This window comes from Labrus bergylta, chromosome 8 (genome assembly GCF_963930695.1).
Source record: "Labrus bergylta chromosome 8, fLabBer1.1, whole genome shotgun sequence".
NCBI classification, from domain to species: domain Eukaryota; kingdom Metazoa; phylum Chordata; class Actinopteri; order Labriformes; family Labridae; genus Labrus; species Labrus bergylta.
This window is the reverse complement of record NC_089202.1, coordinates 13,824,160-13,842,705: the sequence shown is the minus strand read 5'-3', so window position 1 is coordinate 13,842,705 and position 18,546 is coordinate 13,824,160. Positions and strand designations below refer to the sequence as shown.

General features: G+C 40.0%; 4 protein-coding genes across 4 annotated transcripts; 2 read left to right on the top strand and 2 right to left on the bottom strand.

Moving 5' to 3' along the window:
• Positions 1-150: 150 nt before the first annotated feature.
• On the bottom strand, positions 151-2,692 carry isoc2 (isochorismatase domain containing 2). The gene is made up of 7 exons (XM_020646701.3): positions 2,542-2,692; positions 2,308-2,393; positions 1,910-2,034; positions 1,599-1,811; positions 1,222-1,292; positions 1,005-1,122; positions 151-319 (listed from the first exon to the last, which is right to left on the bottom strand). Coding segments are annotated over exons 2-7 (594 nt in total). The 5' UTR covers positions 2,309-2,393; positions 2,542-2,692; the 3' UTR covers positions 151-253.
• A 10-nt stretch (positions 2,693-2,702) lies between these two features.
• Positions 2,703-5,313, top strand: atg12 (ATG12 autophagy related 12 homolog (S. cerevisiae)). Its single transcript, XM_020646702.3, has 4 exons — positions 2,703-2,832; positions 4,109-4,245; positions 4,348-4,410; positions 5,133-5,313. The coding sequence occupies exons 1-4, from the start codon at positions 2,739-2,741 to the stop codon at positions 5,190-5,192; spliced, it is 354 nt and encodes a 117-aa protein (XP_020502358.1). The 5' UTR covers positions 2,703-2,738; the 3' UTR covers positions 5,193-5,313.
• Positions 5,314-5,417: 104 nt separating this feature from the next.
• Positions 5,418-13,258, top strand: LOC109993674 (germ cell-specific gene 1-like protein). The gene is made up of 7 exons (XM_020646705.3): positions 5,418-6,062; positions 7,210-8,289; positions 10,572-10,754; positions 10,902-10,949; positions 11,079-11,231; positions 11,364-11,475; positions 11,587-13,258. Exons 2-7 carry the CDS (start codon positions 8,094-8,096, stop codon positions 11,957-11,959), a joined length of 1,065 nt encoding a protein of 354 aa, XP_020502361.1. The 5' UTR covers positions 5,418-6,062; positions 7,210-8,093; the 3' UTR covers positions 11,960-13,258.
• On the bottom strand, positions 13,017-17,106 carry rcvrn2 (recoverin 2). The gene is made up of 4 exons (XM_020646707.3): positions 17,012-17,106; positions 16,355-16,890; positions 14,072-14,183; positions 13,017-13,613 (listed from the first exon to the last, which is right to left on the bottom strand). The coding sequence occupies exons 2-4, from the start codon at positions 16,733-16,735 to the stop codon at positions 13,525-13,527; spliced, it is 582 nt and encodes a 193-aa protein (XP_020502363.1). The 5' UTR covers positions 16,736-16,890; positions 17,012-17,106; the 3' UTR covers positions 13,017-13,524.
• Between the last annotated feature and the right edge of the window lie 1,440 nt (positions 17,107-18,546).

Here is an 18,546-nt window from a genome sequence, read left to right as displayed (position 1 = left end):
TCACCCACTCCTCCCCCCCGTGTGACATCACTCTTTGCACCCGCCTCTGTGAACTGATCCCACCTCTTCAGCCGGTCACAACTGGAAGTATCAGTTTCTGCGGCTTGGGCCTCAATAGACACAGAAATACAAAAGAACAGCAGAAACACATTTAAAGTAGCAGCATCACTTTATTGAAGCACTTCAACAGTTTTATGCCAGCAGTCATATTCTGTACAGTATCTATGGAGCAGAATATCTGGTGAGGATCTGTCTACATAGCGCTGAAGAAGGCGAGGAGGCCGGTGTCAGGTGACGGGTGGAGCATGAGCTGCTGGATCTGTCAACAAACAAATAAAAAATATCTGTAACGTACAAAAGTAAAGCTATATGTATTTAGCATGTTCTGAAACACTGAAATATTATTCAAGAGACAGTCAAACCAAAACTGACCAAAATACAAGATATGAAGAATGATCTATAAACTTGATTTCCTTTAAAATTGGTTTTTAGACGCTGCTTGAAAAAGACAATAAGACAACCCTCCAGAACTCTTAAAACTACAGTACAGCTATTTGCTTTGGAGCAGGGGATAGATAAAATGACTATTTGAAAGGTAGAAAGTGGACTTTAGAACAAGGTGATCAGTAATCAGAATGGTCTTGTAGTTAATGTTTGAATTTTACAGGCAGCCAATGGAGGGAAACATATGGGGCTGAGGGCTGCTTCTAGTTAACCTGTCGCGTGTAGTGGGAATTGAAGTTATTTAAATGGGTGGCTGAAGAAAACCACCCTTCACAACATTAGTAACATGATGGTCAGGCTTTCAAAACTGTAGGATTTTTGCAAACTTAAAGCTGCAATCTGTGAACCGACTATTCATTTACAGCACTACTTTCGTCTCGTCTCTTACTAGTCTGACAAGACATCATATCTTGCCTTCATTTTGTGTTTTAGCATATTTGTGACACATCTTCACACACTAGAGTAACATGAGTGCAACAGAAAGCAGCTGCAGTAAGCACCTGCTTGAACTTTGGGTGTTTAGCATCTTGGACTAGCTGCAGCAGAACGGCCTCTGTGGTGGTGAGGAAAGCTCCGCTCTGCTTCAGTCGGGACAGTGCAAACAGACGGTCTGTCTGACTGTGGAGGGAGACACAGAAGTAGTAACACATTAGTATGAAGATCCAGAAACACAATATTTTAAATCTAGGTCATTACAGTGCTGTATCGCGGAGATACCTTCTGGCTGAGACTGCGTCAGCCACGATATGAACCTCCATTCCTCTTTCAATCAGGTCAAATGCTGTACACTGTGGAGAAGAATAACCAGAGGTCTTACTTCATTGTTTGAGTCTGGAAACTCTGGTACACATAATAACAATATGAGATAACCTTAAACAGCATATTTGCTCAATATCTATAATCATCTTTCATGTTAACACCCTAACCATAATTTTAATTAATACAACAAAAACCCATCCATTCAGTTGCACTTTAAATCATGCATTTTGCACATGTAAGAGCATAAGACAGAACTTTCGGTTCTCTGTGTATCGTAATTTTTGTTTGCAAAGGATTTTAAGTCATTAACCGCAGAAATGATTATGTGGTCTTACTGCAATACAGGCGTGCGCCTCTATTCCACACAGTATAGCCTGTTTGGGGTTTCCCAGGGCATCCAGCTCCTTCTTTACATCCTCTATCATCATGGTGAAAGAAGTTTTCGCATGAGCTTTCAGGTCTGCTGCTCCCAGCTCTGGTACTGTGGGACCCAAGCCTTTAGGGTACTGTTCTGTAACAATTGGGGGGATACCGAGGACACGACTGGCCTGTCAGAGAGAGAAGCGTACAAGGAGATTTGATCAGATAAGTTAAAATCTATAAACACTGTATAAGGTAATAATTGTTGTTGTTGAGTATTAATTACCTGAAGCAATCTGGCTGCATTGCTGACAATGTTATTGAACTGGAAGATGTTTGGTCTAAACTTCTCTTGCATGTCACACAGAAAGAGCACCGCATCCTCAGAAGCGAGCCTACCAAGGTTTGCCACTGCAAGAGCAAGGTCACAGGGAAAGACAGACAAGTCGTGTTCAGATAAATTCACAAGACAAACAGTATTAAGATTAAGGGAAACTGGACATTAGAGTTGCACACACGCTCTGAACAATAAAGCTCGGTGACACCAATTGCACTTTTCCACCTTGAGATTTGTGCCAAATTAAGGAATGATTTTCTTGTTTTGATAACGATTGGACAAAAAATACTAGTTGCCTTAGCTAAAGGGTGCAAAGAGCAAACTAAATCAGGAGAAAGTTAACTTACTTTCTGTGCCTGAATGGTCCAGTTGAGAGAAGAAGTGACAGCAGGTTCACCCAGGCTGTAAAAAGTTCAACTACTGGTGACGCCTCCTGTGTGATTGTAAACCAACAAACATGCAACCCTTTACCCGTTTCATAACATATTATTCATATAAAAATAGCATATACAACATAAATGTGCGTTAATTATGAAAAAAATAATCAAAAACCAAATAGGCTTGTCAAAACTATGACTAACCTAGCATGTAGCCAAGAAGACACAAGTTCAGCAGCCTTTCCTTGCTTACACGGCTCCACAGAAGCGCTTAGCCAATAGAATTGCATGTTGGAGATTGACGTTTCTTTGGACCAATAGAAACTGTCCATCTACCGCGAGTCATTTGGCTTGTTTAGGTGGGGTGGGAACAACAGCCACCCGAAAGTGGTCAGCTGAAGATGTCTGACAATGCTGAGTCCCCGACAGAAACACAAAAAGAGGAGTCACAGCCACCTTCAGACGACTCGTCGACGAACGAAGAGAAGAAAAAAAGTAAGGCGTTGAAACACACCTTAAACTTCACTCTGTTATTCAGTATTTTAAAGTTGTTGAAGAAGGAATGTTACTAGTCAGATGAGAAGTAGTTCCGGGTGTGTGACGTGTGAGACAATTGGCAGATATTTGGGCCAATAGGAATCGAGTTTTCTTCGGTTTAGCCAATAAGCATTTAGCTTTTAAAAAAAAAGAAGGTACTGGTGGTATGGAGAGTGGCGAAAGCTAATGCTAGATTTTGTAAAGTCAACATATAATTTTATTGCTATTTAAAGCAGATTTTCTCAATGGAGCTGCATTTTTTCCGTACTTATTTAAATACTAGTCTAACGCTAGTTGCAATCTTGTACATATTTATTGTTAATTAAGGTTAAAGTAATAAGCTGCGGTTAGCTCATAACTATCAGACTGCCATCTCAGTTTGTTTATATCTTGTTATAAAAAGTTTTACATTTTACTTTCTATTAACAACATTCCGTTTCAATCGTTGGATCTATGCGATTCACACTTTCAACTCTGACCATTAATCCTCATTTGTATTTCTTGGTTTTAAGATTTGAAGTAATCACACACTGTGGTACACAATAAATACTACTCAATAAATTAAGAAATGTAATAATTCCTGCTACATACAGAATCGTAGTAACCATTAACATGGCTCTGTATTTGCAATCATTGAGACTGTAGAGGAACTATTTTGTTGTGTACTGTTCATAACAAAGCTAAAGCTTGATCATAAGATCATTGCAGCGTAGGATTGTAAATTCTTAACCTTTTAACAATTCAGTTGATGCCTGAGGATCCATTTATTATGTTTTCTAAATGTTTGGGTCTTTCACATGTCTCACAGGTGTCGGGTCCTGTGAGAGTTTTAAATAATCTACTCAATATTTTTCAGTGAATCCACGACCAGACAAATGTTAAGCAATATTGAATCTCAACGTTTACATATGGCATCAAATAGATTATATCAGTATATGAAGTAAGGAATTATTTCACAAAGGGAATTGTCGGGTTGCTCAAAATGATTGGTGTCTGCTCTGCACCAGCTCATTATAGAGCGACATAAAACTGCACGACCCACTCCCAAGTTAGAAGACGCACGTCATTGTAGTTTGTGTTTCTCCACTGAAATAGCAGTCAGAATAATAATAGGAATCAGTTTGTTGTGTCACTTCTCCATAAATCCTCCACTTCATGTTTAAACTTGTCTTTAACAGTTTGGATGGTGTCAACAACACTTTCACTTTCTAGTTTCTCTTCTTTTTTTTTTCAGTTGATGTGTTGTTGAAGGCAGTGGGAGATACTCCTATAATGAAGACAAAGAAGTGGGCAGTGGACAGGGGGAGGACGGTTCAGTCCCTTGGTCAGTTCATCTCCCGCTTCCTCAAACTTGAAGCCACTGAACAGCTGGTAAGGATTAGGTTTTTTTTCACTGTCTTGTCTTGTCGATGGCTAAAACAACATTTTATGGTGTTTAATTTTGATGTGTAACAGCTTTTCTCTCTTTTTCAGTTTATTTATGTAAACCAGTCTTTTGCCCCATCACCAGATCAAGATGTAGGGATCCTTTTTGATGTAAGTACATATTCCTTCTTTTTTCAAAGCCCTGTGACTTACGTGTTTCAACATCACAGTAAAACTCAATTAAAACAAAGTTAAAAGAAAACTCAGACAACATAATATAAAACATTGCAATACAATAAGTCAAGAGCTCATACCAAAATGGGAATTTCTTCTAAGTTAGTAAAGTGTTGGTGTGCAAATGTGCAGTAAAAGAGCAACCTAAGGGCGAATTGTTATGTAATATATTAATAACAACAGGGACAAATGAGACCTGGAGTCTTTTAGTTTTCCTCACAGGAGCTCTAAAATGATGACCTGAGGGTAAAAGCTCAAACTCACTGTGAAGTGGGTGATGGGAGCAGACCACTATAGCTCTCCTCAGGACCTGCTTGTTAGAAATGGTCAGCAGCCCAGCCTGGCACTTGACACCTCCCTAATCTCTGTTACCGAGGTTAGTCTGTCAGCCTTTAATGAAGTATTCTATATCATTTTTAAAGTCACTTTGCTCAGTACATAGAATTGACTGATCATGTGGAGCTTTGACCAACAGAGGGTGCAATAAGCGAGAAGCTGCATGCTACTGCCACTGATTAAAAGTCTTCCTAAATAACAGCAATGGCATGCAAGTCCAGATTTTCCATTTGATCATTTAACTTCTCTCACAGGTCTGTATTAAAAAAAAACATTTAGCATAAATTAAAATGTCTCTCTCTCTCTTTATGTGTCCTTTTCAGTGCTTTGGCAGCGATGGGAAACTGGTTCTGCATTACTGTAAATCTCAAGCCTGGGGTTAAACTACTCCCCCCCCCCCCCCCCCCCCGAACATGCACAAATGTTTTTTTGTGTCTGCCTTTTTTCTGTGTTTTTTTGTTTTTGTTTTTGTACATACGTATTGTAAATAAATGATTGTGACTATGCAAAGGTCTTTGCACTGTTTTTCAAGGCGCCACATTTGGCACCCAAATATAAACAATTAACTTAGTGGGCACAGGATTTGGCTTTACGCAGCGTGGGTGCAAAGCCAAATCCTTGCGAGAGGGGGAGGATTTATATTTGTTCACACTTTTATCCACCCTCTAAGTGTATTTATTCCATAACTAATAATGGCAAATTAGTGAGAGGGAGGAGTGGAAAGTGGTGGTAAATTGAAGGTTTTGTTTGTGGGTGGGTTGAAAAGGAAGCACCTTTACAAAGATACAGACACTGGAAGAGAGGAGGCAGTGCAAGAACAGATGGACTTAGAGGGATTACACGATTCAGGATGGGTTTGTGACATAAATTCCCAAGAAAGACAGAAAACAGAGTCCAGAGTGGTGTGGAGACAGACACCCACCCGCTCCATCGGTCGAGTATCTCCGTCTAACTGCTGGACGTGGGGATAAATGAGGGAGTGCGGCTGTGGCGGTAAGGATCACTGACGCTCGTCCTGGAGGAGGTGTTCTGCTGACAGAAACAGAGGGGAAAGATGAAGAGGGGAGTGACACGGAGGCTCAAGATGGAGAAACTAAAATCAAGTTCCTAAGGAGCTTTTTGATTAAGGGCTCTTGGAGAAGGCAGAGATAACAGAGGATTGAAGGAGAAAGAGAAAAGTGTTGTACGACTGTCGCAGTTACCTCGTGTTTGACCTGAGGTACAACAAGGGACAAGGAAAATAACTCTAGCAGGTAACTGCCAACAACATTTAAAAAAAAATAACTCAAGCTCAAAATTAATTCAGAATTCATTCAACAGATGCTGCAACATATTTCAACTGAGATGAATCATTTAACTTAGGAAAACTTAATATCCAAATTCATCCTACAGAGTGCCACTGTAGTCGCCATTTATGATAATAAACTGATCAGTTTGTTTTGGACCAATATTCCAATAAAATATATTTTATTTAGGGTTTACCTGGAAGATATTTTTCACTATTTCCCTAATTGTATAAACTAGATGTTACATCAAGATAACCTTACATTCAGCCTTGAAATGAACACATTTAATTTACTTCACTGAGTATTTTCATATATTAAACACACAGCCTTCAAATAGTTTTGCATATGACTGCGGGTTGAATGATGTATGTCGACTTTGAATGAACTTCTATTTATTTTTCAAGATATGCAAAATACTGATGCATCTGAAACAAAATAGATTTGATCTCAGAAACCTGTGAACAATTTATCATTTTCGGGGTTCATGTGTCACATTAACATAACATAACATAGTGGCTCAATATGGTATCACAGAGAAATCACAGAGAAATAAGAGGGTAAAATCTAGAGGCTGTAGAGATATGTTCTGGAGAGAATATTTAGGATGTAGTACATTTGTTTTTTAAAAATCTGATTTAAAGATGCAGTGAAACATCTCCGTACAGAAATGGAAAAGTCAAAACAGATTACTGACTTTAGCTACGATACTGTTGACCTTATGCAGCAACAGTGGTTTCCCTCTGAGCATTTATTAGGTTTTATTCAGTCCCTTCATGTCAAAGTTGTTTCCGAATGTATTTTTGTCATTATTATTCATCCACCAGGGATCTCTTCTCATGCAGATTAGGGATTGTGCTAGTTTCTCTTGGTTTTACTAAAGCTCTGTTGTATCTCAGGGGTGGTCGGCTGACCCTGCCTGAAAGACAGAAAGAGACAGACAGCACACATGGTCAGAATGTAATTTAAGACTAAATCACACCTAATACAAACAGATTAGAACAGACTATCAGGGATTACGTGCACAAGAAATCCAGTTAGACCTGTGGTTTTATCCATTATTTCATCATAAAAATAATCTCTTGTTTTGCTCCCCTCTCCGTCTTGTCTCCTGCAGAGGGTCCAGCATTTGAGCTCATGATGCGCAGAAGGGTCAGGCCTGAGTGTGTTAATCAGGAAGCATGGAGTTATTATTTTAGCTCATAGCATTGGATGCAACATTTCCATTTCCATACAACCCCTTTGTAAACACAGCTGGAGGACTTCTGTAACCTCAGGAAGTTTTGAGACTCTTGTAGACAAATGGACGCTGTAGTTTTGTCCTTTTTGTGCCCTATTCAATAGTCAGGTAATGAATTTAAGAATGTCCTCTATCCCCTCTTTAGATGTACAACTTAAATGGATAAATTCCAGTTCGTTTAAATGACCATATGCTGCTTCAGTGTGGCCACACTGCTCTAAAACGTGTAACAAGAGGGCCTATAGGTGATGTTTGGCCACATCTTTCACCATAGGGATCATAGCAGGGTATCATGCTAATGCTGATTGGCCTGCATACTGTTATGTCCTTGCATCCCACTTTTCTCTCCCAGTGTAAACCGTCGTCCACCTAAATCCCCCTTTTTTGTTATTTTCTCCTCCCATCTGTCCTTCCTTTCCCACGTGTATCAACTTCAGAGCATCTCATCCCACTCTCTCCCCCTTCTCTCCCTCTCTTTATCTCTGTCACGCTGCATTACAGTATTGCTTCGTCATCTGTGTTTAGTCATCTTCATCCCTCACTATTACATCACATTTATCTTTGTTTTCTTTTTAAACCTGGCAGCACATCACAACTTAAAACCTCCCCAAAGCATCTGTTCTGCCCTCTCGGCTCCATCTGTGACGGCTCTCCTACCTTCTGTCCCGTTTGTCCTGTCCCCACGTGCTGTTCGCCCCTCTCTTTGTTTCACCTTTTCCTCTCTCCCTCTCTCTCTGGCCTCCCCCATCCCCTGCGTGGCCATGCTGGAGGGTATGTCCCGTCGCTCTCGCTCCCTGCTCTCCCTGACCTTGACCACTCTGGCTCTGGCTCTCTCCATCCTGGCTCTCTGCACCTCGTATTGGTGTGAGGGCACCCACAAGGTGGTGAAGCCCCTCTGCCTGTCGCCTGTCAAAATGAAGAACTGTGGTCAGAACAACAGTGAGCCTTACACCACAGGTACAGAGATATTTCATTGTCTTTCATCTTACCAAGATGTTTGAGGGTTATTTGGGGATTTCTGCTGCTGACTTGTTTCCTTTAATGTTTCTAAACTTCTGTCCTTCAGCTCCACACTCATAAACACAGAGGGGGGGCAGAAAGTTTCTGATAGTTTTCAACTAAATTTGAGAATGAACAGCATGCTTTGATAAAAACTCAGGAGCATAAGTCTTAGGTGTTAGTACCTCCAAACCAGGTATGTTACATGGAGTTTTGAGATTTAGCTCTAAAAGCTTTGTTTTCTAGCTAACATTGAATATATTAAGTATGCAAATAGCAACAAAGTACATAAAAATGTGACCTTACATCATAGTGAGATACATTGAGTGGAATAATATGTCCTGTGTTGTTCATACATGCTGTATATTTGTGTGAAAGACATTTATGCAGTTGTATAAATAGAAAATTCTAAACTTGAATGAGAACATAAACTAAACTTTGTTTTATCTAACTGAGTCAGTAGGGGTGTGTCTGAATATTAATCTTTAATTTGGTTTAAAGCTGTCCCTTTGTCTGCTAAGAACAGGTGGATAAAACCATAGTGAGCATATAAACAGCTACACCAAAAAGTGTCCTGCTGACTGATATCTGTGGCAACATGTTCATATTTCAACTCAAAACTCCTAAGGTACACTTAAAAAAAATACTCTAACAAATTGAATGTCACACCTACACATTCACACCCTGATGGCAGAGGCTGCTGTGTTAAGTATCCATTAGTATTAGCTAAACCCATTCATACACACTGAAGCAGCAGGAGCAACTTGGGGTTAAGTGTCTTGCCCAAGAAAACATCGGACATGTGGCTGCAGTAGCTGGGGATCAAACACCCAACCTTCTGGCTAAGAGACTACCCACTCTACCTCAGCCGCCCCACAAAAAACAGGATGCCATACAGGTCTCACTGCTGCTGACTGAAGCAATCTAGTGGAGCAATTCCGAAATGTTTTGTACCAATAAGTAATTTAGGCCCCAAAAATATGAGCTATATGGTCCATGTTAAAAGTTGCTAATATTCTACCTTAAATTGTTCAAGGCCTCGAGACAAACTGAGGTTACTCCAAGCTCAGGTTATAGGTCCTGACAGAAGGGATAGTATTGTTTTATTGACATAAATCACTTCAAATGGTGTAAAGATTTAAAATGCAGCTTTCTGACTTATCCCAGAGTTTTGGCCTTGACTTTTGAACCAATACCTCAAAATAATCTGACCGGATAATATGACATGCTTCTCCACCTGTTACAAACTGATTGTCCTTGGTTTCAGTGTTTTTATAATCTCTTTTTGCCCATACCTTTCGGACCACAGTGTACTTAATTTTGGCTCAGTGTTAATCTCTGGAGTTTGAGAGTATAGCTACCAAAGGTTTATTCACCCACCGAGGGGAGGTTTACACTGCCTGCTGTATGCTTTTTAATTTGTCAACAGATACGCTTAATCCACACTGACATTAACAGCTCTTCCTGCATAAAGGACACATCTTTGATCCCCTCATGTACTTTAAGTACTTATATAGAAATAACTAACTTTACTGTGGCAGATATTACTCCACAATTTTACATAAAAATGACGTAAATGGGAAGAGAAGGTGGTCGTCTGACAGCCCCGAATCTGAACAGAAGCATGTCACTATTGAGGACCGACCCGCGCATGTTTTATGCGCAGTGATTTGTATCCCAGAATGCTTTTTAAAGACCATACTGGAGCTCCAGCATTTCTCCTTAACTCAAACCTGTTTGCAAAATGCACTTTAAAAAGCATTAATTTTTCAAGGTTTGAAAATATCAAAGAATCCATCATGTATATGTGTGTCAACAATCTTTGTTAAACATCAGACCCATGTTAGGGATCATAATTGGCTTTATAGATCATCCATGTGCATACACATGCACAGAATTCTACTTCTGTTTATTTGCACTTCCATTTGTTTCCGTGACTGCTTGTTCATGCACATGTTGTACATTTGTGTTTTAATTATTTTCAGAGTAAATCAGTTGTTTCTTTGTATCTGGTCTCGCCTTTTCACGGCAATACTCCTGTGCACATGGTTTTGCTTGCACGCTACGAAGAAATGCAAGTCTTAATTGGTTCAAATGTTAAATATGTTTGTGAGCATGAATGCATTGGAGTTTTTATGTCTAAAGTGGTGAAAAACAATTTTCATGCTACCAAATCGATTATCCATTTCAGGATTAAGGCACATATATGTACCTAATGTGGTTCTCTTATTGTCAAACAGAGAGTCCCACTCAGAACCCCTTCAATCGTACCCTGTCTCCTGCCAGGAGGGATGAGCTGGCCAAGATCAGACAGAGGCAGCTGGCCAATGCGGTCCACTACATCTGGGAGACAGGAGAAGACAAGTTTGCTTTCAGATACTTCCACACTGGTTTCTGGGAAAGCTGTGAGAAACACAATGACGGTGATTCCACAAAGCACACTCACAAAGCACATCCAAAAAGTATTAGCTACACTTGTATATCTGTGTTTTAACACATTTTAAGGTCCTTTTCAAAACCTGACAAACATCGTTTTTTCCCCTTCATTTTCCTGAACATTTTGTTTGCAGGGGAGAAATGTCGAAGTTTTATAGATCTAACACCAGGAGAGACACAAGGTGAGTAGAGTATGAGTCAAAAACCATTAAAGAGTTGTTTCTGGCTACTTTACCTGTTTTTATGTGCAGTCACGTGTGTGTTAATAAATGTGTGTTTCAGTTTTTTATTTTTTACTTCATATCTTGCAGGTGTGCTCTGGCTCTCAGTTGTTTCAGAGTTTACATACATCGGCCTGCTTGGGATGGGCTTTTTGCTGATGTGGCTCGAATTCTTGTGTTCCCATAAAGAGATGCACTCGCTCAAAATCAATGCATATGCAGCGATCTGTACTGTGTTATCAGGTGAGAATTGGCTTGCCCTTCAATTATAGACTTTAACGTGACCACATATTGCCTAATATAATTATCTTATAGTCTATTAATCTGTTTTTTCTCGATTTATTCTCTGTTTTATTTGTTGCATCCTCCCTGCAGGTCTTCTTGGGATGGTGGCCCACATGATGTTCACCACAGTATTTCAGATGACTGTCATTGTGGGACCCAAAGACTGGAGACCTCAGTCCTGGGACTACGGCTGGTCATTTGCGTACGTGGCTCCTCTTTGGCGACGAAGAGCAAACAAACCTGTAATTTACAAGTATACACATGCAATAGTTGTAATACAAAAGCTATAATGACATATCTTCTCTGCACCTAGTCTGGCCTGGGTGTCTTTCAGCTGCTGTATGGGTGCTGCTGTGGTCACACTCAACTCCTATACAAAGACTATCATCGAGCTTCGACGAAGACAGAGGCTGCGTTTGGAGGAAGCAAGAGCCGCCACTCATGCTCCGGCTTATGATGAGGTCGTTACAGGAGGAGGGCTCTACTCAGTAAGCGGCCTATTGCAGTGCCCAGAGGGCATGATCGATGTAGCTTGGGCCCCGAATGGCAGTGTGGTCGGAGTGGGAAATGGGGACGTACCAACGCTGGTTTTGGTGGGAGGTTGTGGGCCAGACGGGTGTGAAGACTGTGAAAGGGAGATGGATGAGATGGAGGATGCCATGGACCGGGTTGATTCACCCTGCTAGAGGATCATTTATATCCATAAACCAGAAAAAGTGAAAGAACCTTGCTGGATGATGTTCAGTGTGAGGAAAAAGATCTTTTTCTTCTTTTCTTTGACTCTCAATGACTGGACTGTCACAGAATTTGGGAGAAACTTACTGAACTGGAAGGCCAAAATCTAAAGACTACAATATATGTAGAGGTCACACTGACATGCAAGTCTGCGTGTCGTCTGGGTATTTCTCAGTGCCTCATGGTTTTAAGTAATAATCTCTTCGTGTTAATTATTATAAACCTTAATATAATTGTATTATTTATGTTTAAACATGCAATGTTATCTCTTTCTATTGTTTTCTTGCATTGATGAGATGGATGTTTCTGCCTGAACAGTCGACCCCTTTAGAGCAAAAATGAATTATGTTCTCATTAATTTTAGCGGAACAATCAATCAAACTTCTGACAGTGACAGCATTTCAATTCAATTCATGTATGGCCTGATCTTCATCAAACAGCCTCTCCCTGCAGATGCAAAGACAAACCCGTAAGATAGACACATCGGGAAAGAAAGATTACAGAGATTTTGAAAAGTCTGCTCTCTGATGTTGAACAGAAGATTATGTGTAAACCAGTAATCCCGAGTTGGATGGGATGGAGTAGGAATAAGGGTGAGGAGAGACTGTAGGCATGTTAAGGGATGGGGTTGGAGTGGGGGGAGTGCATCCACAGACTGTACATTCAAAGAAGCTGCACTGTGAAACATTACAGTTTAAGGAACATAATTATTCCAAAATGGATATCACAGCCTGGTATTTACTCTGTTGAATGTGAACTTACACATTCAATAATATATAAAGCCAAAGAGATATCGACATTCACCGTACTGTACATAGGTTATACATTTGGGATAATCCTGGATTTACTGTCAGGGATAAATAAAACTGAAACATTAAGAACTTTAAGACCAACAGCAGCAATTTTTGTCAACTGACGTTGTGATATTATTTAAAACGTTTCATGGTCATAGGCACGTCCATTGTTATGTGGGGAAAGATAAATAAATGGATTTTCAAAGCGCAGATGTATGAGAAATCCTTTTATTTATTGTAAAGTGAATAAAGTTCAACACTTTCCAGCTACTTCTCTATTATGAAATGTCAAGTTTCTGTAAAAAAAAACCCTAACAAGCTGTTTAATACTTGTCAAACTGTTTGTTCCTTCACAGCCCAAATTCCTTTTAATCATTCCAAATGTAGTTAATAAGACAATATTTATCATAAAAACTCCAGATACATATAGTTTATGTATTGCCTCAATATAGACACCATTACTCTTCTTTAGCTGGACCAGTTAAAACACTACGCTATGACTAGCGTGATGATTGACAAACATTAGTTAAACAATAACATGACAGGAACGAAACTTACTGAAACGTTAGTTGCGACCAAGACACTGCAGAAACGAGTATTTACACAGAGGAGTTGAGTGGATTAAAGAGGAAGAAGGGAAAGAGGAGAAAACAGCGGCTTAAGAGAAAGGAAACAGCCTAACGAGAGAAAAAGAAGAAGAGGGGGATAAAACAGGAATGACTTTATTGTTTGAGTGGTTCGTAGTGAATGAGTCGCATTGCATTTTCGTTTTCAATCACTCCTTTGATGAACTCTCCTTCAGCCAGTCGCTCTGTGAGGGAAAATAAAGAAGAGACGTTACATGAGGAACTAAAAATAGTAATCAAGCCATATATATAAGATGTAGTTGAATAATGACTTATCTAAGAAATCCCCTCTTATCTCCTGTGTGGGTGTGCTATGTGAGAGTGGCATGCAATGCAGAGGAGTCACATAAGGTTTCACTACATACATAATAAAACTTGCACAACACAAAGCGATGCTGTAACTGGGGATGTTGCTCCAGGTGGATTTACCGCTTGTGTTGCTATTAAGCCAAAACAGCTGATTGTAGCATATAATCTTTGCTGGAGGATGTAGGAGCAGCTGCTGAGGAAAGGTAGTAAGAGCTTATACTGACTTTATCTTCCCCTCAACATAAATCCATAGGGGTAAGAACGCTCTGCCCTGCACGTCAGGATGCAACATATACTGTACACACACGTGTGCCATGTGTGCGTTCTCTCTCACCGTTGTCTTTCTTTTCGAAGTAGGACCACAGCTTGTTGGCTCTCTTCTCGGGTGTGTTCTCATCCTCCGGTAACTTGATTTGCTCCTCCTTGGGGATCAGCTTAAATATGGCCTGAGGAGGGGGTTGGGTATAAGATCGTTGATAAAGCAGTCCCATTTCTGTTACACAATTAATGTATGGAACATACAGCACAGCAGGTAAAAACAAATGTGAACATACAAAGTAGCATTTAGCCTTTAGGACAATTGAGTAAGCTAACAGCTAATTTTCTTCATGTGAATAAGACTATACATTTCAAGTTAATTAGTGTTTTGTGCATAGTTGATGTTGATGGACCTTCTTTTGCAAAAAAGACAGTACTTGCACCAACTACCTCACGTATTACATCTGGTATACTTGGTGCAATTTGGCTGAAAATCAAACAAAAACAAAGCTAAATCAGGATTAGTAGTGGTAACCTACAATTAAATCTAACATACAAACTTTACCCTGCAATCCCCATATGACAGCAGATCTGCCAACCAAATGCAGCCACAAGAGCAATCCTTGAGTGCTTGGTCAACACAATATATATATATATAATATATTAGCATTAAAAAATATCTAAATTAAAGATGCACAGGTCAGGTTGTGTCAAAATGAATAATTCAGAAGCCTGCAGCTGCACATCCGGCCTGTGTGACATTTTTCAGAGAGAGTTGATCTTCAATGGGCCACTTGGATTCAAGCAGATTGTAAATGACTGTGCACTTTGGGTTCAGGATTTTAAGTGTGTGTCCCACTTAGAGAGGAAGCACTCATCTCCCACATTTAAGACACCTAGATTAACATGGATTAGTGCCAAGACTCAGGCCACAGGCCAAACACCAAGATGGCTTTTCTTTTCCTCCCTGCCTGCCTGCGCTCACCCTTCATCTTGGCCTTCCTCTGCTCTCTTGTGGTGTCTCTTTGAGATGACAAATAGTTACAAATACATAAAAAAAAATTATTTGTTTTATATCCTCCCTTAAATAATCGAGGTTTATCAGAAAAGCATACTCAACTTAATTTATAAGTAGCCTGCCTTTCTCACTAATTTTTATCCCATCTCAAACCTACACATGAAAACAGATATCATTAAATGATGTTTCTGTAAAAATTATGTAATGATGTTTTCTAGATATAGAACATCTGTTTCTGCCTGCCTTCCTCTCCACTGACTCTGATTTAGACGTGTGTTTGTGACCTTTTTGCTTTCAAATGAATGCCACTTTGCACAGTGACTGTAAACATAGTGGATATGACCAGAGACCAGTTGGCCAGGATTTTAATCCCATTACAGTTCCAGCTGAATGCTGAGCGGGTCCATTCAAACCTCTTACATTACAATTTAATCTATCATCAAACAGAAGATAAGACACTTTAGAACCTACATCAGACTGAGTTTTGATTATTATATTAAAACAGTGGACCACCACAATTAGAAAGCTAATAATATAAATAAACTGCATTCAGAAGAGTTAGCCACATGGATGATAAAGAAAACATGGATTGGACTGAATTATCTGCAGCGTTTCTACTGACAGAGAATATGAGAGCAGTCTAACTGAAGAGTGTGACTACCTGTATTGTATCAGAACTAAACCTGTTATCACAGAGATTATCAGGACGTCAAGGCTAATATAGAACTGCTAATTGTGCCACCGATTAGTATTAAGACCTACATAACATTAGAGAGACCACCACTTTACATTAAAAGGCAGCTATATTTATAAGGGACAAATAAGTGAGTGTGCAAACCCAACAATGTTGTGCAGTACAACAACCCACAATACTCAAAATTGTTTAAAAAATAACCCCTGGAGTCACATCTCCAACTCAAAAACACTTCAAATCCAAGAAATGTTAAAATTATATGAGAAAAGTAGCGCTAACTGAGGCACAATTGGATTGGATTGGTGAAGTCAAGTAATCCTATTACTCAGTTTGTCTTCTGTTGAAGCTTTGACAGCTTAGAATACATCTTTTCCCTGATGACTTTTAGTAGCAGTACAGCCTGAACCCCTGACACCAAATGATTACACTGCAGGAGCAAAAGAACCTAACTATCAAATTAGCATGTCTGTCTTTACTGCACCTTGTCAACCTATTTTGATAAACATCTCCAAAAGAGAAGAGCAATGCTTACAAATGATTATCTTTATCTGATAAATAATCACATTGTAGTGGATAACATTACTGCCCGTCTCATCCTTTCATTATTATCGCTGTAGTCTTCAACATGACACATGCATCACCCTCACCTGGCAGATCTCCGTCACCTCTGTCTTGTTGATGTATCCATTCTTGTCGACATCAAACAGCGAGAAGGCCCACTCCAGTTTTCGGGTCGTCTTCCCGGTGGAGGTCATGTGCAGCGCAATGATGTACTCCTTGAAGTCCAATGTGCCGTCGTCGTTGGTGTCGAAGGAGCGAAACACATGTCGAGCGTAGCTCTTGGCATCGCTCTCAGGAAAGAAACGTGTGTAAATCTGCTCAAACTCTTCGGGTGATATGCGGCCTGTCGGGCACTGCTTCTGAAAGTTCTCGTACCACTGGCTGATCTCATTCTCAGTGAATTTGGTGCTGAGCTTCAGGTCCTCCAGGATCTCCTTTGATAGTGCGCTACTGGTGGAATTCCCCATTGTAGTTGCTTTAAGTGTTTTAGCAGTATGTCAGTTCCGACAAACTCACTGGCAAATCTTTGCCACCTGAGTTGTTATCTTCTCTTTTGCCACCTGCGCTTCTTCTGTGATCAAAATGTTTTGTTCCTCAGCTTGAGCTCTCCTGTTTGTGGATGCTGGAGAGTAAATTGCAAGTGATTGAGAAAGAAAAAACTGACAATGACAATTATGACAATGAGTTGATATTGCGAAGTAAATGACACTGTCAGGATGATGAAAAATGTCAGCAAAGCTTACCTGTGTGTTGTGAGGGCAGGCGATGGCTGGAGGATTGAGTCTCGACAGTAAGACAGTGACGGATAAGGAGGGCAGGGGAAAACACACTCCTACCAAGGATGACCGAGATAATTCTGTTAATGCGGGATTTAAGGTGGCTGAGCTTTAGACTAAAATGAACCCCCGGATACTAATTTCCTCTATTGGGTCTTGAAGACTAGAAAGTTCTCAAAAATGACAGTGCTGAATCAATTCCTCTGTTATATTATTAACATGATTGTGCTTTGTGGAGGTGTATTTTTTAATGACTTCATAACTCAATACTTATCTATCAACCTGGGCTCAGTGCATTTCACTGTTTTATTTGAGTTCACCTTTTAATCATATTGAGACGTATTTGAGTCCAACAGTCATAAAAAATTATGACTCAACAGATAAGTAGAAATGTTTTTGTAAACATATCTACAGGTGGCTTTTAAAAACCAGCTTCTCCACCAGTACAACTGCTATTTCTGTGCTGGCCTTTCAATGGGTTTAGGTGACCACTGACATCTAATTCCAGTTTACCATCTGTCCAGGCAGTTTAACTCCCTTCTCCCACCCACCTCCACCTTCAATCCCACCTACAGTATGCCCCTTTGCATCATCTTTGCAGGCCTTGTTGTTGCATGACCTCCTTCCTGTCCAACCTCAGCTGTAATATTGCCTCTTTTCTTTCACAGTGATGTTTTACTGCCCAATTCCTTTTTGGTCCCAGGTTAGATTTAATACTTAAAAGAGTGTTGTCTCTTTCTGACTCATATAAACATGCACGGTCATGATTTGCCTTTTTTTTTAATTGGTTTGATTTTTTTTTTTCTCCCAGTTCCATGTACTGTAGTCCTGAGCCTTTGGTTCTTTTTCTGTTTTTTAGTATCCACATTGTCACCCCCCATCACCTTCCAGTAATCAGCACATCAAATTACCTTCATGACACGTTGGCTGACACATTTAAGTCATGAGGCAGGTCTTTGTGTCTGCTTGACTTAAAGTATTATCTTGATTGTCTTAACTGTTGTTTTAGACTTTGCATGCAGGAAAAGGAATATGCAGAGTTTGTGTAATATATGCGCACAAAGATAAGTATGGTGAGAGAAGGACAAGGCATATAGGTAACCAGCATTATTGGAATTCATATGCTGCTTATTACACTGTAAAATGATCATTTGTGTGTTATTTGTGCGTCAGGATTTGCTTTGTTCCATAAATATGCTCAGTGAGTCCATCTATTGGATTACTAACGCCCCGCCCTGTCCCACCCAATCCAACACTTAGCCAATTACCATCATCTTCATCCTGTGAAAGTCATGCCCAATAGAATTAGCCCCTCCTCTCCACAAAAAAATCCCTGACATATGACCTATACCCTGGACTCGACTAATTGCGAGAGCTAGGGCAAGCAAGGATTTGTCGTCCCTTTGGAAATGCTTTCTACTTGTGTAGAAGGTGAGGAGCCATATAATGTCGAAGTCTGAACACAGGCTGTAGCATTGAAGCACAATAATGCTGCTCAAGAT